General features: G+C 51.7%; 8 protein-coding genes across 8 annotated transcripts; 5 read left to right on the forward strand and 3 right to left on the reverse strand.

Annotated features, from left to right (window-relative positions):
• Positions 1-875: 875 nt before the first annotated feature.
• Positions 876-1,869, forward strand: TRIVIDRAFT_165243 (uncharacterized protein; the record flags this gene model as incomplete). Its single annotated transcript, XM_014094277.1, has 2 exons — positions 876-1,223; positions 1,291-1,869. 2 exons carry the CDS (start codon positions 876-878, stop codon positions 1,867-1,869), a joined length of 927 nt encoding a protein of 308 aa, XP_013949752.1.
• Positions 1,870-3,075: 1,206 nt separating this feature from the next.
• Positions 3,076-4,468, forward strand: TRIVIDRAFT_217271 (uncharacterized protein; the record flags this gene model as incomplete). Its single annotated transcript, XM_014094278.1, has 1 exon — positions 3,076-4,468. The coding sequence occupies one exon, from the start codon at positions 3,493-3,495 to the stop codon at positions 4,414-4,416; it is 924 nt and encodes a 307-aa protein (XP_013949753.1).
• A 1,534-nt stretch (positions 4,469-6,002) lies between these two features.
• Positions 6,003-6,705, forward strand: TRIVIDRAFT_120372 (uncharacterized protein; the record flags this gene model as incomplete). The annotated part of the gene is made up of 3 exons (XM_014094279.1): positions 6,003-6,185; positions 6,252-6,376; positions 6,456-6,705. Coding segments are annotated over 3 exons (558 nt in total), but the record flags the coding sequence as incomplete, so codon positions are not given.
• A 917-nt stretch (positions 6,706-7,622) lies between these two features.
• TRIVIDRAFT_207286 (uncharacterized protein) lies at positions 7,623-9,011 on the reverse strand (the record flags this gene model as incomplete). Its single annotated transcript, XM_014094280.1, has 2 exons — positions 7,623-8,328; positions 8,461-9,011. The coding sequence occupies 2 exons, from the start codon at positions 9,009-9,011 to the stop codon at positions 7,623-7,625; spliced, it is 1,257 nt and encodes a 418-aa protein (XP_013949755.1).
• Positions 9,012-17,274: 8,263 nt separating this feature from the next.
• TRIVIDRAFT_64546 (uncharacterized protein) lies at positions 17,275-19,000 on the reverse strand (the record flags this gene model as incomplete). Its single annotated transcript, XM_014094281.1, has 4 exons — positions 17,275-17,550; positions 17,621-18,640; positions 18,712-18,786; positions 18,848-19,000. The coding sequence occupies 4 exons, from the start codon at positions 18,998-19,000 to the stop codon at positions 17,275-17,277; spliced, it is 1,524 nt and encodes a 507-aa protein (XP_013949756.1).
• Positions 19,001-20,691: 1,691 nt separating this feature from the next.
• TRIVIDRAFT_56356 (uncharacterized protein) lies at positions 20,692-21,575 on the forward strand (the record flags this gene model as incomplete). Its single annotated transcript, XM_014094282.1, has 3 exons — positions 20,692-20,882; positions 20,964-21,443; positions 21,500-21,575. 3 exons carry the CDS (start codon positions 20,692-20,694, stop codon positions 21,573-21,575), a joined length of 747 nt encoding a protein of 248 aa, XP_013949757.1.
• A 376-nt stretch (positions 21,576-21,951) lies between these two features.
• Positions 21,952-24,022, reverse strand: TRIVIDRAFT_232656 (uncharacterized protein; the record flags this gene model as incomplete). Its single annotated transcript, XM_014094283.1, has 4 exons — positions 21,952-23,154; positions 23,391-23,496; positions 23,569-23,696; positions 23,761-24,022. The coding sequence occupies 4 exons, from the start codon at positions 24,020-24,022 to the stop codon at positions 22,418-22,420; spliced, it is 1,233 nt and encodes a 410-aa protein (XP_013949758.1).
• A 348-nt stretch (positions 24,023-24,370) lies between these two features.
• TRIVIDRAFT_56354 (uncharacterized protein) lies at positions 24,371-24,899 on the forward strand (the record flags this gene model as incomplete). Its single annotated transcript, XM_014094284.1, has 3 exons — positions 24,371-24,409; positions 24,493-24,548; positions 24,608-24,899. 3 exons carry the CDS (start codon positions 24,371-24,373, stop codon positions 24,897-24,899), a joined length of 387 nt encoding a protein of 128 aa, XP_013949759.1.
• Positions 24,900-24,924: the final 25 nt, after the last annotated feature.

Consider the following 24,924-nt stretch of genomic DNA (forward strand, 5'->3'; position numbering starts at 1 on the left):
AAAAGGACGTTTTGGGCGGTCCCAGCAACTTTGTTGATGACTCGGACGCATTTGCCTTTGCCGCCGCTCAGAAGCGAGGCCCCCAAGATGCAGCCTACATGGATCCTATGACAGCCTTTGCCCAACCCCGAGATGCAAGCCTCCCGCCCTCTCGACAGTCGCAAGGCTCTCCAGCCTACGCCGAGCTATATCAACAGAGCAGCGGCCACACTCCTAGTAACTCGATTCATTCGACTAGACAGCATACTCTTTCTTTCCCCCAGGTAGCGAATCAACGAGCATTCAGCCTCAACAGACAAGTCGACGACGATCTCTCCCTTAGGATGGCCCGCCAGATCAATCTCAACGGCTCGCCTGGTGGGCAGCCGTTTAACCCTACCTCGATGCCGTTTCATTCCAACCCTGCCTCGGTGCCGTGGTTGAGTGAGACCGGCGCCTCGAGGACTGGAGGTGGCATCGACTTTGGCGCAGATCCTCTCTTGCTTTCCGTTAGGCGCCCTTCCCTCGAGAGAGTTTCGCCGACGCCCGGCTCTGCCTACCGCTTGGATTCCGGTCCCAACTCAAGGCCTTTCGCTCCGGGCGCGGATGCTTGGATGAGCAGGCCATCCTCACGAGGCCAACGGGCGGCCGAACATGAGCGGAGGCCCTCTGGCCAGCAATTTGCCGCTGCGTCCAACTTCTCTGCGCAGTATTACCAAAACCAGTTTCCTTATCCTCAGCTCGCCCCTCAGTACTCACCCTCTTATCCAGAGGCCTACACACAAAACTTCCGTCCCATTATACCCAACTATCCTGTCCCGTCGATTCACCCTGGCTATCAACTCAACTCTATGACAGCAATCAGGCCTTCCCGAGATCAAGACCCTAGCAAAGGCATGCGCAGCGCTCTGCTGGATGAGTTCCGTGTCAACGGCAACAAGTCCAACAAGCGCTACGAGCTCAGGGACATCTACAATCACGCCGTGGAGTTCAGTGGAGATCAGCATGGTTCCAGGTTTATCCAGCAGAAGCTGGAGTCTGCCAACAGCGACGAAAAGGAGCAGGTCTTCCGTGAGATTGAGCCCAATGCCCTCCAACTCATGAAAGACGTCTTTGGAAACTACGTGGTGCAGAAGTTTTTCGAGTACGGAAGCCAGCTTCAGAAAAAGATCTTGGCGGAAAAGATGAAGGGCAAAGTAGTTGATCTTTCCGTCCAAGTTTACGCCTGCCGTGTCGTCCAGAAGGTTAGTGCAAACAGCGCCCCATAAGAAGTTTTTATCCCCCCCTGTTGCTGACGTTGTTCCTTTTAAGGCCCTTGAGCACATCTTGGTCGAACAGCAAGCCGAGCTGACCCGGGAACTGGAACCTGAGATCTTGCGAGTAATCAAGGATCAGAACGGCAACCATGTTGTCCAGAAGATTATTGAGCTCGTCCCGAGACAGTACATTGACTTTATCATGAACGCTGTGCGTGGCCAAGTGACACCCCTGGCCTCCCATGCATACGGCTGCCGAGTCATCCAACGACTACTGGAGCATGGAACCGAAGCCGACAAAGCAGAGATCATGGGTGAGCTACACGCTTCTGCTCAGATCCTGATTACCGACCAATACGGTAACTATGTCGCTCAGCACGTCATCCAGAACGGCGAGCCGGAGGATCGCGAGAGAATCATTCAGCTAGTCATGGGCCAGCTCCTCACCCTTTCTAAGCATAAATTCGCATCCAATGTTGTAGAGAAATGCATCGAGTACGGCACACCAGCGCAACGCACAACCATTCGAGAGCAGCTCACGACTACTGGGGCCGATGGAAACAACCCGCTGCAGCAGATGATGAGAGACCAGTTTGGAAATTATGTCATCCGTAAGTCTTTGGTCCGCAACTGACGGAAACAACCCAGTCGTATTGGCGATGGCAAGGACAATGTGCTAACTTGTTAACAGAAAAGATGCTGGGCCAGCTACAGGGTGAAGAGAGGGACCTCCTGGTTGAAGAAATCAAGCCTCAATTTTACAGCCTTAAGAAGAGTGTGGCTTCTCGACAGATACAGGCGCTAGAGAAACTCCTCGGATTGAGTGGCTCCAAGAGCGAATCGTCTACTCAGTCAGACACCAACTCTGTCGCCGAAGTTCCCTCTCTTACGCATGAAACCAACAGCCCGCAAACCAGCAGCCCGCCCAGTACTCATGCCAGCGCGGTTGGCGTCCCATCTACTGATGCTACGGACAAGAGCTCAAGGAACTCTATTCATGGAGTGTCTGTGCAGGTCCAAGATGCGGAGTCGTAAAGCTGCACGTCGAATTGCAATCTTGGCTGAACACATTCTGTGGTTCGGCTTCTTCGAATAAATGTATACGGCAAAGACAACACCCCGCCAACGACAAGAACAACAACCACTACTCCATTACCAAAGGAAACGTGGTCCCAATGTGAAAGAAACATAAATACACAAGTGCATTTGCCTGCCTTGATGGGGAGAGGCAAGACAAGGGGCGATATCCTTCTGCTGAGCCCTCCCCATCGTCTTTATTTTTCAATGGCATGGCTAAGTGATATTAATATTGTGCACGTCTGTTTTATTCATTTTATTATTATTATTCTAATATAGCAAACGGAAGACGCATAGTGGCTTGGCTACCCCTTAGCCATCATACCTGACGACGGCATGGGGCCAGTCGTTTCTGGATATTTGTCAGGACAATGCGAATAAGACGTGGCGGTATATTCATCCCGGAACTTGGCATTTTTCATGGATGACGAAACACAAACTTGGGCTTTTTTTTTCGGGGGCTACTGGGAGTTTTTCTTCTTTCCTCTTGTTTAATCCTTCTTCTCTGTGTTTTTTTTTTCTTTCTTTTTTCTTTTTCCACCTCGTCTACCGACTTCAGCGTTTCTACTTGGTCACTCCTTTCCAGCGGATGTTGGGAGCCGGGCAGCACTGGGCACATAGGATAGCGAGGGATGCAAATGTACTTTATCGTTATGGTTGGGAGGCGCTGAAACCTGGGTCTGGGATTACGTCCATAGAAAAGCTGTAGAGAGTCTGGGATGCTCATTTGTCCCACTACAGAATGAGGACCAACTGCTGATGCCTTGAGTTGAAATCTGCTCGATTATCCCGCCCCACGGGGATGTGATGTTCTAATGAGTTATAGTCTACTCCGTAATAGATGGATTGATTCTGATTCCAAAAAGCATCACGATGCCCAACTCGGGAGTCACTCGGGATATCTGCGATGCTCGGCATTTGACATGTCGCGACACTGGCGGATCAATGTTTTAGCGCCTCGCCCACCTGGACGCTACTTTCTGCCGCTGCGGCACTTGTTCCCGACGATAGCCACTTTATGTCCCACACTCTCCTTTGCCTTGCCAATGGCCTCGTTCCGTTCCTTAATTGTATTCCAAGAGGTGCATTGTAGTCCTTTCCGACGCCGAATCCCATGAGTTCCTTAGACTTATAACAGACACTCAATCTCGGGCACGACGAGACCTGACCTGCTTTTGCCATGGCTTCAGCGGGGAGACTGACCTTTTTATATCCCCAATTGTTGCGAGCTGCGACGAGGGGCTGCGGCCCAGCGAGGGGATGGGCGACGACGGCTTCGACAACGACAGCGACGACTACGAGGTGGAATAGTTCGTTTGCAAAGAGGCGTGGCAAGGCTGTTGAGCCCACAGAATGGGAGAAGCAGCAGCAGCAGCAGCAGCAGCAGCAACAACAAGACCGGCAGGACCAACAGGAGCAAGACGTGCCAACTAAGACGGCGCTGGACGACGCGGTGGCGGATCAGACAGAGGCAGCAGCGGATACACTAGCCGATGTTCAGGCCAAATCTGATATTGGCAAGCTGTACTTTCAGGATGGCGAGAAGAAGGCAGCCCAGGCGGTAACTGACGCCCCGGAGACTGACGCAGCGGCTCTCAGGAGTCAGCAACAGGAACTCAAGGCTGCTCAGAACCAGGCAGAGCAGAAATTATCATCAGAGCCGACGGATGTTGGAGCGGATACGGTTCCGTCTGGTGCACCCAAGCAAGTTGATTCGAGTGATGCGAGTGGAAGCAGGAGCGGGAGCGCTGAAGCCAAGACTGGTAAACCCAAGGATGGCACGAAAATGAGCGACAAGCTGGATACTGTCTATTATATGGGTGCTCCCGAGAATATGTCACCGCATACTCCATCCATGACCCCGCCAAAATATATTCATCACTTCGATAGCTATTCTCTCGTCAAGCAGCTGCAGGAAGGGGGCTATTCAAGCGAGCAGGCCGTTACCATGATGAAGGCCATCCGGACTATCCTGGCCCATAATCTAGACATGGCGCAAGAAAAGCTTGTCAGCAAGAGCGATATAGAAAACGTGAGGCAACCTTCCATCCCAATTCTGTTTGTCGGGGCGAGTGAAGGAGACGGCACATGTGCTCCCCACTAAGCTGGCAAGCTGGATCAGAATAATGGGCTGACTCTGATTAATAGGAATCCTATCTGTTCTCTGCTGCGTGTTCAGAGTTGAGTGCTGAAATCAAGAACAATCGCCGAGGCCAGGATGAGCAAATCCGGCAGCAGCGCACACATCTCCAGCACGAAGTCGACATCTTGACGCAGACGCTGAACCAGGAACTACTCACTCTGAATGACAATGTGCGGGGGATTTTCAACGACCGCAAGATGACAGTCAGAGAAGAGCAAAAGGCGGTGGAGAGTGCCGTATGTCCCAACTGGCCCACTTGGAACTTGGGAAGCGAGTCTGTGATTGCTAACTGGTCGATAGATTCAACAAATCAATTACAAAATAAGCATCATGCTGAGCAGCGACTCCAAGTCGGAGATTGAAGGCGTTCGATGGATTCTCATCCGGCGATCCGTAGTGGGCATCCTCTTCATGGCCATTTTGACGCTGGGAACGATCCGGTACGCTACATATGTCAGCCACGAGCGCCAGCGGGAGCTGGATCGCAAGAAGAAGGAAGAAGAGGAGCTGAAGAGGGATGGCGGCAAGAATGATCGCACCTCGGCACCTGATGCAGCGGCTATCTTGGCAGCAAACTAATACTTTTCATATCTATTACCACGGGATAGGGACGAGGTTTGGGCTGGCCTTTGGCCTCGGCAGGAGGGGGGTGACAATACAATGGTGTATTTATGACTGTGCTATGAACTGGGAAACTTCTGATACCAAATCGCGAGGGAGACGAGGGAAGACAGGAGATGTATATAGATTCGGGGGAGGTGAGAAGAGACAAATGGTATAAAGAGAGCATGGTTGGGAGCTATATATGAGTCGACAGGAACACAAGATATATATAGATAGGTAGACATGGGTCGACGGGCTACAGCACTTGGGGCAAGTGGATGAGCGGATTTGCATGAAGATCATACGGTGCTCAGCCGATGTACTTATTATTCAAGATTCATTGTGCATTAATCATACATTGATCTATCTGGATAATCTAAAAAAAGCTGGCAATGATATTCGTTTTGCCTGGATGTAAGAACCATGAGAGAATGTGAACCCTACAAGCATTACAAGACGAATGAAGTGACTCTCTCACACCAAGAAAGGCAGGTAGTCCCCTGCATTCCGCGAGTCTACTCCACCAAAGCCGGCGTCACGTGCCTCATCCAACGTCAGAGCAAACCCCACGTCGCGTCCCTCTGGTTGATACGCGCTCGACCATGTAAAGTATCTTCAACGTCTTTTGTAGCTGCGATTGACTTGGATTGCTTCTTCTCGCCCCATGCTGCTCCTCATTTTATAAACCTTGATATACATGAATCCCATCCCCGCATCAGACCATCTTGGCATTGCGGTGCACGCATATTGATTCCTCTTACAACCAACCCTCACTCAGCCCTACGAAATCGCCAATGGCGACAACATCCCAACCTCCAGCAGACGCAGCGCAAACAGCCACCCCCATGGAAACCGACGAAGCCCCAGATCCGACGTCTCACCACCAGGACAGCCATCCTGACGCCTCCAACGATGCTCAAAGCGCAGCACAGCCGGCCCAGCCCGTCGTTGCCGGGCCCCGCGCCGCCCGTCTGCAGGAGCTTTACGCGCAGAGCCTGCGGCGCACGCTGGGCAAGCTGAAATGGGACAATTTCGCGGCCTGCTATCCGACGGTGGCAAGCAAGGCCGAGCCGGTGCTGAAGCAGGTCCAGGCGCAGATGGTTGAGAAGCTGGGCGAGAAGTGCGAGGTTCGTGCTTCCCCTCCCCTTTGACAGCTCGGGGGATGGATGATATTGACTGAGTGAAATGTGCAGAAGGAATTCGAAAGCATTCTAGCGACGAGGCAAGTCGTCCTCAAACTCAACGACTTGGAAACTCTCATCAGCGAAGCCACTCACCGCCGCATATCAGCACCTCCCGACGCTCCCAAGCCAACTCCGTACGTTTTCTCACCCCAAATAACCACATCTAGCAAAAAAGTGAAAAACTAACGAACTGCAATTCACCAACAATTACAGACCCCATCTCCTCCCCGCACGCGAAATCCTCTCCGCACATCTCGCCCCCTCCCTCGCCCCCCACCAGTCCCTGCTCAACGCACGGCTTCAGACCGCACAGTCCCGCAACGCCATACTGTACGAGCAGATCCAGAGCCAGCGCGCCGAAATCGAAATGCTGCTCGACTCGCTGGAGGCTGCCGTGGGGGACGTCAAGAGCGCGAATGCGGCGCTGGAGCCCGTGGTCCAACAGCTAGCTAGGGAGGCGAGAGACGCGGAAAAGACGGTTTCAGAGGAGGAATAGCGGCTGTTCTGTTTTTTTCATGCAAGACATTTTTTAAGAGTCATATCTGAGCGCCATGTGAGGGAGGATAGATGCGGCATCTGCATAGGCTAAAACTTGAGGGAGAGCGCTGGATGATTGATGAATTAGTTGGATTTGGATTTGGACTTGGGCTTAGACTTGGTTAAATGATACCCCCTGAATTTACGTTATTTTTTATCTTTCGTAAATCTTCTACAAATATTTCATTTTTAGGCATTGGTAAATCAAACTTGTATGAACTGAATGTATTGCGATATATACAGAGGGCCGGTATGCAGCTGTATCCAACAAGCATGCATCCTTTGCCTGCTTTCGCACTCCCCGTCGCTATGCAATGGAGATGTTGTACATGTCTTAGATGCCTAGAGAAAAGAAAGATATAGGAAATAGAGAGAGAGAGAGGGATGAAAGGAAAAAAAAAAGAAAAGGAAAAGAAAATAACTCCGGTCCATGATGCTGTTGCCGCCGGTTATGTATGTGTAAAATGCTCCTCCCAGACGCCCCTGTATGCACAAACAAAAGCCAACACCTTTTCCAGAAGCTCACAATGCAGAGCCTGCCCCTTCCCCCACCCCATCTGAGTTCCCATACGGGACTTCCCAAGCCTTGCTGATTAGGCTTTGCGTATCATGTACAATATAATGTAGAAAAACAGACGGACATATTATGTCCATGTCCATGGAGTTGATGACCGAGTGTCGATAGGACCCATGGTGTCCTTTGCGAAATCGCACTCTTCGCGTCGGTAAGTCTGATGCACCCAATTCATAATGCATACCCGTGCCATAATGCCCTTTCTAGTTGGGTCACCCAACATGTCTGATCTGACCTCCATCACCCTGGTTTCTGTCCAAAGCAGCCCCCTAGATCCTTCTGTTCTCCGTATGAATAACCTGCCAGGGGCCAAAGTATTCAATCTCACCATAAGCTGGTGGGAGCACGCGAACCATTCTGCCCGTGCCCCAGTCGACGAACCACTGCTTCCCTTTGCTGATGATATAATTTGATTTGCGTGGGCTTCGGAATAGAAGATTGCTGTAGCAAAGTTTGGCATATAACAAGTCGTGAGCAGTTGACCACTGGTGCTCGGGAAACCATTTGCCGGTATGAGGATCGATGGATGGATTTGGATACGAGGATGTGCTCATAGTGTGAAATGGGTCGTTTCTGGGATCGATTCTCAGGTGGGGAGCTAGAACCTCGGTGCTCTGTGCCTCTTCTTCCGGGCGGGGTCGTGAAGGTGCGGGCGTTGGAGTTGGCAGAGGAGGAGGAGATGAAGGTCGTTGCTCCGGGTCATCATGAGTGCCTAAGGCCTCGGCCTCTGGAGGAGGGTCTTGCTGAATTTCCGGCTGGGTGCTTGGGTAGACGAAGCCAGCTTGACTGCGGAACCACCGGATTCGCTGGATTCGAGGGATAGACATGTCGCGCGGGAAGTCTCGCTCATCTATGGGTGCTGCAACATCAATAGCCGCAAACAAGCACTCAAGCCACTTGACGAACGTGCTTAGTTCGATACAAGACAAAAGAAACTGGTCCGTTTCAGCCCGTACTCGAATAACGTAACGACGCCTATGGATGAAGCGGGTTAGTCTATGCCACATGAGAGTTTTTTTTTCCCTCCTCAACCCCTCTTCTCTTGATGAGGTCTCATCTTGATATGCGGGATATACAAGAGTGACGACGAGTGGGAAAAGAACTCACTTTTTGTAGTCGGCAGCAATACCAGCATCAGCGTGCAAAAGACTATACGTTTTTTCGAGTTTCGCTCTCTTAATCCAAGGAGGGTTGTCGGGACTAATGGATGGGCCATCGCGTGCCTTGCCCCAGCCCCAGTCCTTCTTGGTGTTGTAGATGCTTAGGGCGGTTCCGTTGAGAACGACAGCAACGGTATGCCACTGTCGATCTTCTGCCCTTTTGGTGGTGTTTTCGATCTCATGCTTCTTGTGAAATATGCCTTCGATGGCAATAGAACTGGAGTAGCTGGGAAGCTCTTCAGGACCCCCAGCCATGATGTCCGGGATACCGTCACCCTCGTCGTCGAGACCGTCACCTAACTTGGCCGTCCTAGGTTCCTTCCCTCTACTCTTGATACGGTCCAGCCAGCTGCTCTTTGCTGGTACTGAGCCCTTGTCCTCGCCTTTCTCACCAACCTCACCACTAACAACACCCTCCCCTTCTCGTTGCATCACGGGTAGATCGGCGTTTTGATATGCTGGTGGATGTGATGGACGCCGCTGTTGAGACAGTGTCATGATGTGCTGGTAGTGCATGTCCTCCTCCATAGATAGACGCCGCCGGAGAGGCGGCGCAGACTGGGTCGGTGAGTGTCCATTCTCTCCGGCCGAGCCACGGCGGTCCATGGGGGCGGGCCCGGCTTATATGTCCCGGGGCGAACAGAAGACTGGAAGAGCGACGTTGAGGTGACGGGCGTTGGGTCGGTGTGTTGACGTAGCACTGGCAATCCGATCTGCCTCCAGTGGCGTGTGCGGCTCGAGACAAGGAACTCTATTCGTTTGCTGCTGACAGGAGGAGTCTCCGTAGATGGATCATGACCGTTTGTGCTCATAACGACCCGCCCTGGCGCATGATGAACCCAAGAGAAGATCGAAAACGACAACTACGAGGACGAAACAAGAGTCTCAAGAGGAGCACGGTGGGGGGGTGGAAGAGTGAAATGGAGAGTCAAGAAACAAGGACGGGGCCGTGGTCGCAATGAGGTGCTGGAGCCCTGCACGGTGGCTCTTTTGTTAGTGTCGATGAGACCCGTTGTGGGCTTCGATGCGTGAATCTGTCGGGTATTGCACTGGACCCGATGCGTCGCGTTTCCCTCAGGGTTACCAGGAAGAGTCGGAAAGCTTATGCGAAGCGGATTCCAATGTTGCGCTGACACGGGAGGTGCTTGTTTGAGGAAACGTGCGGGTGGCGAGCAAGACTTTCGAGGCGTCTGTGGTGGTAGCAGCACGGAGGATAGCAGGTCGTTAGCGGCGCAGGCGAATGAGCGTCGGCGACAGAACGGCGGACACGGCACACTTTGGCATCTCATGTAAGTCAACGCCAGGGGTTTGCCCAAGGGGGTGTCGCCGCGAGTGCAGCTGTGGGGATGGGCGTGGACCGAGGACTCAAACGAAGCCGCGCCACGACGACGACGACGATTCTGATGAGCATCAGATTCAACTACTCGTACTCCGTACCCGTGGAAGCCTCTTTGGACCACGGACCCTTTTAGCCAGGCCAGCTGAGCCGCTTTCGGGAGCCTGACCCGGGAGAGCCGTGCTAATGGTAGCCCTGGTGGCCAACGAGGCGCTGGGGAAGCGCCACTACTGGCTGCGGCGTTTCCTTTGCTCCAGTTGGTTTGTGTTTGTGTTTGTTTTGTGCGCACTTATTAATGCGGATGCGGAAATGTCTGTAATAGTCCGTGAGCAATGGTTTGCCGATGGGCGAGGAGGATGGCGAAGATTCTAACCAAGGAGATGAGCTGGTAGCCTCGACGGACTATGGGAAAGGAGGCTGACGAGCCGACGCCATTGAGGAATTATTGGTGTTTCAAGAGCAGAAGAGCCAGCAGCTGAGAAGGACAGGATTACCGAGAAGTACGTACTTGTACTCTGTACCAAGCGCTGTACCAAGCTGTACCTGGTAGCAGGTACTCTCGTACGAACGGATTCCCCACAATTGTGCAAATACAGCGGATTTAGCAACGGCCTGTATGGGGTACAAAGAGGGGCTTGGGAGCAGAGTGCTACGGCCACCTAATGAGGACGAACAGCCGGGTACAGGTACTTTGCTCGGATGGTCGCAGCAAAGAGAGCGAGGTACCTTTGGTAGTATTTCAAAGCGCGATCTGCCAGGTCCATTTACGAAGTACGAGTACAGGGACCTGCTACCGATTAGTAGGCAATACGACTACCAAGGTTCCTGGTACCATGGCAAGAGATGATACGCCAATCATTAGTACTTGAAGATTGTGCTTCAGCTTCCATCATTCATGGCAGTGGTAGCTCAAGCAGCGACTCGATATTGCAGTACTTGTACTCGTAAACCAATCCCTTGGCGCGCAATACGTGTCGCCAGCTGCTAAAACAAAGGTACCTCCGTGGAATGTGACGAATAAAATAAAATAAAACAAAAACGTCGGTGCCAAAGCGAAAAATGGCCCCTTTGCCCACTCACAGAATTGCTCTTTCTGGGCTGACCCGGGCCCTCTCAAAAAGTTCCTCTGGGCCAGGCTGGGTTCTAATACTAAATACCGAGCACGGACCACTTTCTTGCCGCAACGCACAATCCAAAGGGAAAAAAGGTCTCAAGGCTGGAAAAAAGAAAAAGAGGGCCCGGGGCTAAGCTTGCAAGAAGCCCCAGCCATTCTTGGGCTGTTCTTTCCCTTCCCACCCCCGCCTGGGACGAGAACTTGGTGGAGCGCTAAGCCTTGCGCGGTAGGTGCCATGCAGGGCGTGTGGAAGGCGGGGTTTTTGAGGTTTTGCAAAGTTGATGTGTATTGTGATTCATTTAGCAGGTATGGCGCAAGTACATCTCCTACAGGTATGGTACCTAGGTACCTATCTTTTGGCTCTCTGTACTCCGTATAGAGGTAGGGACATTGCATCACATGTACTCGTACATACCTACCCATTACTCCCGGATATAACCACGCAGACCACGCCGTATTAATTAATGAAAATCCTGGGGGAAACCGCCTTCATCTGGTGCTGCGTGTGGGTTTTGCTGCTTTATTGGGAGGATCCCCCTTTGGGCAGGTTCGCGCTGGCAAAAGGTCCGGCGAATCACGCGGCTGCGTCGGCGCCGAATCGCGAACAAGCTTATGTGCCAAGTGATGGGATCCAGTCTCGGAGATGGGCGATTTCCCACTAGCGAGGGCGTCATTGAAATACTATTGCATTGCGCCTTGCTCGTCTTGCTCGTATCCTGATACATGACTTTGCGCAACACGATGGTTTATCCGTTTAGACATGTATTATGCTTTTTTTCTACTTGAGGTTTTTTTGTCTTAAGCTTGGATGTTTGTCCCGTACGGCCCGGAGCTTGTACTGGCGACTGCCGTTAAGGTGCTGGTGCCTTTCTCGTTTGGGCAATCGCCGATGAATTGCCCGTCTATTATTGGATACATTTCCATCTCTTTCATCTGCTCAATTTCCCTCTTTTTCTCAGCCAACGCCATTGCCATCAATCAATTTCTCACTTGCAGCATCCCATCCCATTCGCAGTACAACACACACAAGCATCTACATCTACCCACCCAATGATATACACCACATAGTATTCTGAGTGATTCTCCTGTCCTGCAGTCACGCCGGTTTGTGACTCGCCAGTTGTGCTGCGGCAGGGTCCGTTTCCCCTACGTACCCCTCCCTTCAACTCTCTGGCCACCCCCCCTCCAGCATCTCGGAACTTTTGGGCGTGACCAGGCACCTTTGAAAGCCGCATCCCCCATTAAAGGAGCCCTGCTCCCAATTGTCACGTCCCGCCGGTTGGCTGCTTGCAACTCCGACCCCCGCAATATTGGTAATTGGGAATGGGACCAACGGAGCAGTGGCTATATCTAACTGTCTTCTCCACTGGATGAGTACTTTATTGGATGCTGTACGAGTATCTGTTACATTTCATCCAGAGTTGCAGCATGTCGTATTATGCACAGAGCAGTCTTTGAAACCCGTCACGACGTGTGTGATACGGCGGGTAAGCTGGATCGACAGCGTTGACGCCATCGCATAACTGTATAGTAAAACCTGCGGAACTCGCTGTGTCTCATGTCAGACTGATTCAAACTCTCTGCAAAGAGTATCCATAGTACGAGTTCCTTGCTAGGTATTCGGAGAGCCTAACGGTTACTATGACTACTAGGTACCTATTCCTATTATACACTTTAATTCAAAGAGAATCCTCCAGCGGACTTCGGCTCCGATCATAATTCCCCGACATGGCAAAATGTGGCTCTTAGCACAGATTTGCTGCCGTCGAATTACGTGTAGCCTGCGCATAAACAGATCCGTCGCATGCCCGGTCGCCCGATTTCCTCTAGCAATCCATCGCCTGGGCTAGCAGAGCCAGTAGAACCATCTAATCAATCCATCATACTATGGAGAAGCCCGACATCGCCTTGCAAGCAGACTGGACGCGCTACGTGGTACTGTACCCGTTGTAAACGCCGATGCGTCTCTGAAACGCCCTTCCGCATAACATGTACAGCACTCGTAGCTTGTCAACTTGTTTTGTCATACATATGTACTTTGTTACGGATCGCACAGTCGGTGGTCGGCGACGTGCTTTTGTTTTCCTGACAGAGACATGATCGGCCGTTACGGACTCCGAAATAGACCAGCAGCCCGCTTACTTTTGCGTCTTGGCAGGCACGTTCCCGAAGCAAATCGAGATTCGCTGCCTTTTTCCCTTTTGCACATACGACTATATACGCATGACAATCCTCACGGGTCCAGGTTTGATGCTCAAGATACGGAGTTGAGCAAACAAAAATGCACCCCTGACTTTACTCATGTGATATTGCCACACCAATCAACTTGCTGTCGATGGAACCCTGGCTTCGGCAAACCTTGTCGAGGACATTCGACTCATCTGCAAACTTGCCGGTACTTCCGCCGGCAGCTGGGCCTGGCAGCCGATCTGATTACCTACATCAAGCATACATGTAATCATGGATGGGATGTGAGGGTGCTGCACCAAACTGCTTGGTTGCTAACAGGTACTACTAAGGAGTACATACAAGAGGCGGCAACGCTGCTGGTACTTGTACAGGGCTCTTATTGGCAGCCTAACAAATTTACAGGGCCATGACTGCTATTGCAGAGTGCTATGGAGCATAAAACAGCCAGGCCACCGCTGACTAGCTGCGTCAATCACTTTGATCCTCTGCAATGCATCTCCCTTTGTGCGTTGTTTTCTTACTATTTTTTTTTTTCTCTTGTCTTTTTCGTTTTCCTTCTCGAAGCCCACGCCCCCTCTTTCCCCACCGCTTTAGGCAGTTGATCAAACTGGTGAAAGAGTCATGACCATCCCAGTTTGCGTGCGCATCCGCATATGATGTGATGTCTTTTCAAGTGCCGATCCCAACTCTTTGCCGGCATTGCACGGGCAGCTTATGAAGCAGAGTCGCTTAGGTGAACACAAGGAAAGGCCTCAAGGGGTTACGCAGCAGCAGCGTTTGGCGCAAAAGTCCCCGTGCTGACGATTACCATGCTGCCTCTCGTAATGATTACAGCATATCAATATCAAGCAGGTAGTACTCCGTACTTGAGCACAGGTAGCACGCAATACGAGTCACGGAGAGGGGAAAAGAAAAGAAAAGAAAATGAAGAGGAAGAGAACTTTTGCGCTCCCACTGGATCGCCAGATGCGGGCGGGATTCATTCCCTTGCCCTAACGAGATCAGAATAGAACAAGAACCCGGATGGATCCAAGGTGGTAATAAAGGCGAGTACTACTATGTACAGTATGACACACTCGCCGAGAGGCCTGCATTTTCATTGTTTCCTCGTCCATTTACGAACCTATAACGAGCGTGCCAAGACAAGGCGTGTCCGGGCCCTTTGGAAATACTGCCCTGCTTTGGCCGTTCTAGCATCCCGTCCCATTGATTCGCGCGCGGAACCACTTACAAAAGGGCCTGGTTTACGGGGATTCAATCTTGTTGCAGCAGTAATATGGCGGCCTAACCAACAAGGTGCTTGGGCCAGGTTGTTTTGGATCCTGTCGGGTCATCGGCAGGCTGCCTTGAGACGGACAAATACACCCATGCCGTGTATACGCCACCAAATATATGCTTACTCGGCCTGGACGAGCACTATCTCCGTTGGCTGGAGACATTACTACGCAGTAGTACCAAGGTGCTAGCATCTACATAGCATCTAGCATCTAGACTACAAAGCTTCTAGTGGTGAGCTGAATCGCCCATGCTTTGCTTTGCCCAGCCCAGCCCAGCCCGGCCCAGCCCAGCATCATGGGAAGAATCGACGATGCAATCCCCACTCCGCGTCCGCATTTCGCATTTCGCATTTGGCGCTTCGACTTGAACTTCCTAAAGCAAGACTCGAACTTGCCAAGTAATCTATAGAGTTGCCTTATTCTGTCTTTGCTCAGGCTTAATTGTGCCATATCCCCAGTCCATGTCGACAAAAGCGGCGAAAAGGTCTCTCCGATGCTACATGGACATACAAGCCACTTCAGATTAGACGAACAAGGGTCTTGGTCCTCTCTTCTTTTTTTCTCTTCTTCTTTTCGTCCCTCTATTACAGCACAAGTAACACTTTCGGGCCCTCGCATGTGTAAGTCCAAGTAAGGATTCCAGTACGTAAGAGATTTTGAAGCTTGACTCGGGGCTGAAGCGGCGCCCGGGAACTTTTTTCGCCCGTTATTGACACCCTTCTATCGAATCTTCTTTATTTTTTGCCTCAGCGGCCCAGACCGAAGCAATGAATGACTCGAGACAATAGGTTTGTGTTACAAAAGGGCGAAATGGAGAATTTTCCCATTATGGAGATACTTTTTTTTTCTTTCCCTTCCAGAACACGGCTGATCGAGTCGCTGTGCGAGGCTAACTGTGGCTATTGACGGGATTTGCAAGGGCCCCGAGAGAGGGTCTTTTTTTGCCTTCCATTGGTTTTGAATACTTCGTACATAATCCGAACAAAAGGCTTCGGCCCCGTTGCCTTGTTGGGGGCTCTTTGCAAATCCCTTGACCGAACAAGATGCAACACAGACAGAGTCAGATCAACAGGTATCCATCGCGGACAGCCTTTAAAAAAGGAAATGGAGTATGTCTAGTAACACCATCAAACCCTCCCCATGTCCGTATCGTATAGCTACTGGGGGTTGCATGTACAGCAAGTGGGCAGGTTTTGATTGCCTCCGAAGCATCAGAATCCAATCAATCATCGGCATGCCAGGCAACCAGAGATATCCATCAAGGTTTCTCTCTTCGCCTCGTGTGATTTCCTTGACACGGGCCTTTTTCCCACATGTTCGTCCGCTCTTCACTTCCGTCGCTATGCGCGCATAGCCTATTGCTATACCCGTCAGCATCAACGGAGGAAACCTATATTTTAGGAAAACCCAGCCGCTGTAACGGATATTGCCATGTCTACGTAGTATGAGCGAGCAATCGTATGATGGCCTTGAAGTGGGATATGACGAGTTGATTCCCACTGTTAATGAGCCCATTCTGCAACGGCTATGGGCCATTGCTACAATGTTTCGTCAACCATGATACAAGTAAAATGCTGCTTTCTTGTTTACCTCGATGAACTTTTGAATTAGTTGAAGCCTTTTTGTTGCCAAGAGACGTCCATTCGGCAAACCCAGCCCAAAAGAGGGAAAACATCCACCAGAGCTTCGCCTCGGTTCATTTTTTTATGCTTATTACACTACTACCTCCTCGTGTTCGCTGCAACGGTTGCATTTCCAAGACCTCCATTCGTACCTACCTATGTGGAAGGCATCTGCATAATACACCTTGTATATGCAGCTATGTTTCGGTTACCTCCGGTGGCACATCTATCCCCGAGCAGTAAGAGTGCTGATGTATGCAGTTCATTATAGACAGCTGCCTTCTTTGTAACCACAATCTCGGATAATGGGCCATCTCGCTGCCTCATCATTGCAGCCTGTATGTGTACATGCTTCCAGGCTTGACACAAGACAGTTGGAGAGTATTTCCATTATTTGCGCTGGCGAAGGTGAGAATATATATCAGGATAATATAATGAATTCATCGACTTGCTGCTTTCATCTACAATTCCAAAGTAACCCATACAGTCACCAGTTTCGACCCTTAGAGTACACAGAACGAATGTAATAAATCAAGTAAAGCCAGGCTATTGCAGTCATAACACCGTCAAGTCATGGCATACCATATTTGCATCCTGCGTTAACTGCCTAATATACATCTCTCCATTTCCCTCGCACATCCTGCCAAAACCTCTCCATCAACCAGGCCCAAGTGGAAATAAGAAAATATCACCACCCATCGCCATGCGCCATGCCAACCAGGACTGCTCCGCCCACCGATGACAGCAGCCGAAACAATGTCCAGAGCCCCCCCTTTCCCTTGAAATATACATAAAGCACGAATGATCCTCCAAATCTCCCCAGACGGTTCGCCTCTCCGGTATTATTTTCTGTCCGTGAGTCCCCTGATCGCAAGGAATCGATGCAACCATACCAACAATGCCATGAGAAAAAAAAAATAAACAATGATGAAAAAAATGAAAAAATAGACGCCAGCCTGGGCTTGCTTATACTCCACCTCCAAAATAGACCAGATAACTTTTAGGAGGGCCCTGGGTCAAATCCAGTCCCATCTCCAAGCTTCCTCCACTTCCGTTCTGGCATTCGCAGATTCTGTTTTGTTCCATATCTCGCAATAACTTCAAACTCCCATCCCACTAGCCTCCTTGTTTGGCTGTGGCATGGCATTGATGCAATATCCGCTTTTTCTTCCCTTCACCACTGACGTTTTGTTTATATAACGTTCAAGGCAGCATGTGCTCTCTAAGCATTAGCAACCTGGGCACCGCCGCGGCCACGGGCAGCACCACCTCGCCCGCGAACCTGACCGGTAAAGTTGCCTCTAGCATTCTGGCCTCCTGCTCCACCACGGCCACGGCCCGAAGCACTGCCTCGGCCGGCGCCGTAGTTGCCACCGAAGGTGCTGGTCTTGGGTCGTCGTGGCTCGACAACAATGTTCTCGCCATTAACAGTAAGGTTCTTGCCAGCCAGAGCGGCTTGATAGCCCTCAGCAGTCTTGTATTCCACAAAGGCACAGTTCTTAACATACACGAGTCAGTAAGGCCCAGTCTAACATGTCAGTTTGTCGTTTTGAGGAAAATGAACTCACCTTAGCACGGTTAATGTCGAAGTAGGTCAGCTCGCCAAAAGCGGCCAACGCGGTCCGGAGATCAGCATCCTGGACCTTCTCCGTCACGTACTTGACATAACCCATTGTGCCCTCTTTCTCGGCTGCATTGGCTGAAATAGATTGGGGTCGGTTTTGGCGCTTGGAATCAGCGCCGGCAGTTTGCCATCCAGAAGCCTCCTTAGCTGCGTCAGCAGCGGGAGCAGAGGGGGCAGAAGCAGCAGGAGTAGCTGCCGGGGCTGCAGCGGCAGCGGGTTGAGCAGCGGCAGGGGCAGCTGCGGGAGCAGGAGCTTTGTTTTGGCCAGCTGCGGGAGGAGTGGCCGTCTTGGGCAGAGGCACAACAGGTCGGGGGCCGGCAGCGGCAGCGGCACGGCTAGCCCAAGTCATCGGCTTAGGAGGAGCGGCGGGCTCAGCAGGAGCAGCCTCGGGTTGAGCAGCGGGCTTGGCGGGAGTGGGACTGGGCTCCTTGGGAAGCTCAGCAACCTCCTTAGCCTCCTCCTCAGCAACCTCCTTGGCAGCAGTCTCAGCATCGATTGAGGCGGGTTTCTCGGGCTCAGCCTCGGCGGTCTCTGCAGCGACGGCAGGTTCCTCAGCATCTGTACCATTGACCTTGGAAGCCTCCTGGAGCTTCTGGTCCACCTCGTCGGCATTGACAGCTTCCACCTTGGGCTCCTCCTCGACGGACTCGGGCTCGGCGGGAGCAGGGACCTCTGGGGCAGCCACTTCGGGCTCGGCAGCAGGGACCTCCAGCTCGGCCTCGACAGCAGGCTGTTCCTCCTCGTCTTCGCTGATGTACCTCAGGATGTCATTGAGGACGAAGTAGCCGGAAGGTTGCTGAGCGAGAACAAAAGTCTGCACGAATTTCTTGGGTTCTCCAGACTTGTTTGAGATTTCGCCGATGACCTGAATGACAATGTTGTCAAATGAAGCTTGTGAATCGACATTGGAAACTCGGACTTTGCAGTCTTGGAAGTCGAGCTCCTTGATACGCTCTTGGATCGGCTATAGTACATAATTAGCTTCGGTTATTATTTAGTGGGGGTAGAGGAAAAAAATAAACAAAACGCCATTACCTGACGACCAACAGAGACGTTGGCAACCTCGGCCTCGAGTCCAGAGACAAATTGAGATCGTTTACCGTAGAACAGCTATGCAGAATTTCGTCTTAGTATCGCATGAATGTCACCGGGGGCGAATCGGCAAACTCACATGCAGCTTTTCCGGCGACTTGCTCAGAGTAGTGTAGTATTGCTCAACAAAGTACCAGCCAACCTCATCCTTGGACAGATTGTTTCCAGAAGCGCTCGCATCAGCGGGGCCAGCCGTAACCGCGGGCTGGTCGAATGATCCGTTGGTAGCCATGATTGGAGGATGGAGTCGGGCCAAAAAAAAATTATGTTCGAGAGATCCAGCAGCGTGGGGAAATTGAAGTTATCGTGGGGCAGCGATCACGTCGAAGTTGGGTATCAACGCAATCCAAGGAAAAAGAGAAGAATTAAGGAGTAGAAAATGACAGTCTCGACACACAAGCTGAATGCTAGTCCAAGAGAAACAATTGTTCGATGATCGACAAGGAGGGGAAAAGTTCGAGACGATTCGAGTGGAGGAGCTGCGGGCACTTGTGGGATGACAAACAAATCGATGCACAAGTGGGAGGGGAATTGCGAGCGGCACGGGAGAGTCCAATGGATTGTACAAGCTGGCGAAGCTCACGGGTGAAGTGGTGGTTTCTGTTCGAGGCGGCAGAGCCGTGGGAGATGGAAGGAGAAAAGGAGGAGAAGAGGCGATGAGCTGCACGGATGCAGAAGGAAAAAGAATTCGGAGCTTCTTTTGAAGTTGCCGTTATGATGTTTCGTGTGTGGGAGAAGGAAAAAATAGGCACTGGTTGGGGTCAGTCACCTAACGCCGCATGGCCCGTGCGCAGTCGCCCATCGGAACGGAATTAGTATCGCGGGGGAGTTTTCCCGGCTGCGTTGTATGTACAGATTTGCGTGCTAGTTGGTCTAGTGGACGCATCGCATCATGCACGGGTGCGTCTTGCTTAGGTTGTCTTTTTGACTGATTGATTTCAGTGTCTTGAGAACGTAAAAAAGTGGCGAGATTATGACTGCGGTGCTGCTTCTCGTGGCTGGAAAGTAACAATGGCTTCTTCTTTGACGGCTGGAGATGCAGCATGCCGGGAGGCCAACAACCAGGCAGTTCAGCCTCGCAATGCTTTGTTGGCAGCCCCTTGCATGATACACAGCGTAATATGGCTTCTGGTATTACGTACAGCGTGGACGATAGTCATACTACTTCTAATAGCCCGCAGCCATCCTGGTCCCACCCTTGCAAGTCTCAGGCGGGATCTGGAGCGAGATGAAGGCAAAGGTCAAGGGTGTTTAGACGGGCGCTTCTCAGACAAAGCTGTATCACCTTTGGTACTAGTATATTCCATTCAACCCCTAGCCAAGGGGTAGTAGTCTACAGTATAGGCCCAGAATGGAGGAATTTTGAGTTGAGGAGGCCCTTGAAAGGGCATGAAAGTGGTAATGCATGTCTTGTCTTGCAGAGCAACTATGAGGACTCCAGCATAGGTGAATCGATACCGCCACGGTAACAGGGCCAATTCCACGCACAGATGCAATTCTACACGCTCAACACTGCTAAAGACACAAATCAACATTGATTTTCCAATTTGCAACTCCTGCAGCTGCAAATTCGACAAAATTTGCGTCAATTCACCCCGGTACTACCCAGTAAATGCTACATAAAAACAGCTGCACGCACCCAGATCCCTGGTCCAATTCTCGGTGAGCAATGCGGGGTGTTTCCGCACACCTGGATTTTTTTTTAGTCCACCTTGATAATAAATTTTCTTGCAATCTTATCGCCAAAAATCTACCAAAAAAGAAACCCAAACCACAAACCTCGGGCGACGTGCGAATTTTTTGCAACACCCCCCTAATCGCCAATTCGCTCCTCCGCATCTCCCAGATTTTTACCTTGTTTATTTCTTCAATTGCCCGAATTGTAATTTTTATTTCTGTAAACGTCCTTCTTCAGCCGACAAAATGCCCAAGTCCAAGCGCGCGAAAGTCTTCCACCTCACCCAGGTCACCAAAAAGACCCGTGAGCAGAAGGACCAGCTGTTCCAAAACATTCGCGAGCAGGTCCCCGAGTACCAGCACTGCTTCGTCTTCAACGTGGACAACATGCGCAACAACTACCTGAAGGATGTGCGCCGCGAGCTCTCCGACAGCCGGTACGTTCACACCTCTCGCCTGCTCCAAGATGTTTGGGAGGAAAACCTTTCCTGAAAGCTAACGCAATTCCCTGGGATCAGACTCTTCTTCGGCAAGACAAAGCTCATGGCCAAGGCGCTCGGCCAAACCGCTGAGGAAGCCATCGTCCCCGGCATCGAGGGCCTCGCACCGCACATTACTGGCACCGTCGGCCTCCTCCTGACCAACCGCCCCGTGGACTCTGTCCTCGACTACCTCAACAGCATTGCCCCCGTGGACTTTGCCCGCGCCGGTGTCACCGCTTCTCGCTCCTTCACTATCCCTCCTGGCGTCGTGTACGCCACCGGTGGCGAGGTTCCCAAGGAGAACGACATCCCGCTGCAGCACACCATTGAGCCCGAGCTGCGGAGACTGGGCGTCCCTACGAGGATGGTCAAGGGCAAGGTCGTGCTGGGTGATGAGAGCGGCGAGGGAGAGGGCTATACCGTCTGCAAGGAGGGCGAGGTGCTCGATTCACGGCAGACTAGGCTGTTGAAGCTGTTTGATGTCTGCCTGAGTGAGTTCAGAGTCAAGGTTCTGGCGTAAGTTTTTTTTCCTGTCTGCCCATCAAACGGTGTTCTCGGCTAACAACTCATAGATACTGGAGCGCCGCGACCAACGAGGTAACAGAAATTGACCAGGCCGCCATGGACGGCGTTGAGGAGGAGGATTAAGGTGCCTGGCCAGTGTTGGGGGCTGCAGTTTTTGGTAGAAATGTTCTGTGCGCATACAACATATACCAGCAACGGGTTGTTTGGGTATTTCGGCGTTCCAAGGTTCTTCACAGGGTTTCAAAAAGATGGAGGACATATTTACATGATATACATGCTTATGCTCCTGAAATGACGATCAAGCAAAAAATCATTCTGCGTCTTACAGTCTTCTGCTACTACTCTTACCAGAGTTTATCTATACTCTCGCTCGCACATTGATAACAAATGCACATCGAATGGCACGTAAACTATTTCTCTTTACTTTTTTTCTTCCTTTTTTTTTCTGTGCTTTTACTCTTTTGCTGGCTAAATGTCCTTAAACGCCCTTGTCGCAAAGAAAGAAAGAAACCGCCTCCATATTTGCAATCCATCGGTCACAAGAGCTTACCTATGACTTTACCTGAAGCTCCCAAATTTCAAGCTGTTTCTCCTGCCAAATGTGCTATAATACATTGCGAGAAGAGCACTCCTCGTCTTCGTCCCTATTATTAAGTGATTGCTGTCCAGTATTGACAGCTGATTGATGCTCAGTTATTGATAGTGATGGTCTCCAGCCACAGAAACAAGACAAAGGGAACTATTACCCATAGGTCCGAGGTTCATGGGCTACTAGCTTAGGAAGACGGTGTACGATGATAAAGGTGGATAGAGGGAGGCGATCCTTGAGTCTGAGACTGTGCTGGTGGAAGACGGCAGGCTTCTTACCCTTGCGAGGTGAAAGAAAGGATGCGAAGGAAACTCGTCAAACAATTAGTTTACCCACCAAGTGTCGAAAGTTGAGTCGACTTGCACGGGCTTCAGCCTTAGTAACGACGCAATTTGCGGGGATCTTCGTAGCCACCGCCTTCGTATCCTCGTTTCCGGCTGTCATCATCGCGAGGGCGGTCATAGTCCCTGTCCCTGTCACGATACCCACCTTCTCTGCGGCCAATGGGTTCCATGTTACTGCCAGTCCGACGTCCATCGCGGTCTCGATCACCTCGGTCACCACGGTCTCGGTCACGGTCGCGATCGCCACGGTCGCCACGGTCGCCACGATCACGATCGCCATATCGACCGCCGCCATCTCGGTGGCCGCCGGATCTGTCATCATATGAGCGTCCACCACGAGACTCATACCCACCACCGGAGAAGCCCCGGTCGCCTCCATTTCGTCGGTCGAATCCAGGTCCTGATGGGGCTCCGTTGGGTGCTCCAAAGCCGTTTCGGTCGCCTCCTCGGGGGCCAAAGTCACCGCCACCTCGGAAGCCTCCACGGCCACCACCGAAACCTCCACGGAAACCGCCTCGGCCTCCTCCTCGGCCACCTTCAAATCCTCCCTTGAAGCCGCCGCGGAAGCCGCCGCCGCCGCCGCCACCTCCTCCTCCTCCAAAGCCTCCAGGGCCACCAGGACGAGAGGGCATTGCTCTAGTATAGCCTCGGCCACCTAAGCCTCCACCTAACCTGCGAGGCAGCCAGTTTTTGGCAGTCCTGCCGCGTTCAACATCCACCTTGATGCGCCTGTCTTTAATGCGAATACCATCGCAAGCATCCAGGGCAGCTATTCATCGTTGCGTCATGAGACGCCAATGTTAGCAACTCTTACCATAGAAAAGATATTCACAATTTGAAAAAAGCGGGCAAGAGTGAGACAGGCAAGCTGGAGGGCCTTATGAACGTCTCGTGGTATGCATCTACGGATGGGCAAGCTTGAGGGCCACATCTTCGAGGTATATCCACCGGGATTGGATTGGATTGGATGGTCATATAGCATGGAAGGGTTTTGGAGTAGTTTACCTCTCATATCTTTCTCGCGCTCGAAGACGACAAATGCGTAACCCCTGTGTGGCTTCTTCTTCTTATTAGGCTTCTCGTGGGCATGGGTATCAACAATGATGCGAATCTGTGGCAAAAAGTCAGCCTTAGGCTCTGATACCTCTGTGAGTGCAACATATAATGCCGGCGGGATACGAACACGTTCAATGGGACCAAAACGCCCAAACTCCCTTTCCAGATCACGCTCGTCAGCCTCGTAGCTGAGACGGGCAACAATGAGCGTCTTGAAAGCATCGCCACGAATATTGGGATCCTCGTTGGGTTTGACTATCAGCTCAGGTTAGTCACGCGACAAAGAGATGCCAGGTCCACTCAGTTGGAGCATCCTTACATTGTTTTGGCCCTTCAGTCACCAAATTCGAAGCAGCCTCCGTCTTCTCTTGCTTTTTCCGATCGCGCATCTCCAGCCAGCTCTCGGTGGGCTGGTAGGCATCCGTCTCCTTGTATTTCTGCAGCTCGGGGAGAAAAGCAGCAAGGCCACCAATGGGAGCTGTCCTGCGCTTCTCAGGCGCATGGTCAGACGGTTCTACCCATCGTAGCGGAGGTCGCGCGGCAAAGAGCGCCAACAAGTTAGGGGGGAGCTTGTCGGTCATGACGAAGGATCAGGCTAGTTGCGGCGACTGCGATCAATTAGAGATGCACATAAAACGCAGATTTCGCTTGCTGGAGGGGCCGCGGGCTCTGGCGTTCACGGATCGGAATGCCCTGGTGCGACTGATTGCTTGCGGCGAGAGAGTGCGAGACAAGCTGCGCGCTCTGGCAGCAATAAATTGTCGTGTAGCTCAGGCGATGCCTGGGACAGAGTTTTGCCGGAGCTGTGCCGGTTAAGGCTAGTCCCAATCGGGGTGGGTATCGAATTGTTTAATTTTTGATGCTTGCGCTAAGCATGTTGCGAGCCGGATCATGAGAATACTGGCTGCAATATTCACATCAGATCCAAGATGACGGTCAAGGCGCTGCGAGCCATTGCAGATGGCAAGGTATGCAGTCCATCTGCCTTCGTACTCAGCGGCAAAGAGCTAACAGGGAGCGCTAGAATGGCCTGGGGGCATTTGTCCTTCAGTGCAAGAAGCTGGACCTTCACTACTGCGACTGGGCGGGCAGCTCCAAGGGCATGAAGTAGGCAGAACGAATAATCCGTGGGCTATTTGGAGAATGTCTGCTAATTCGATGTGTAGCGGCTTCATCAAGTCACTGCTCCCCAAGTTCGCAACCGCCAATCCACAGATCGAGTTTGCCGTTTCCCCGCGACCTGGCAAGCATCCCGTCATCATCGGCCACTATATCAACGGACGAACGAAGCCCATATGTGTGCGCAACCTCTCGCCGTACGAGATTCTTCAAAAGGTGGAATTGTTGAGAGATGCCAGCGGAGAGAAGCTGAGACGGACAAACAAGGCGGTTGTGAGCACCAAGCCGAGTGTCAGAGGCATCTGGTCTCCGTACCATGGCAAGGGCATGGCTGTATAATTTGAGCGAATTTTTCATGATGGGT

The sequence above is a fragment of the Trichoderma virens genome, assembly GCF_000170995.1.
Source record: "Trichoderma virens Gv29-8 chromosome Unknown TRIVIscaffold_92, whole genome shotgun sequence".
NCBI classification, from domain to species: domain Eukaryota; kingdom Fungi; phylum Ascomycota; class Sordariomycetes; order Hypocreales; family Hypocreaceae; genus Trichoderma; species Trichoderma virens.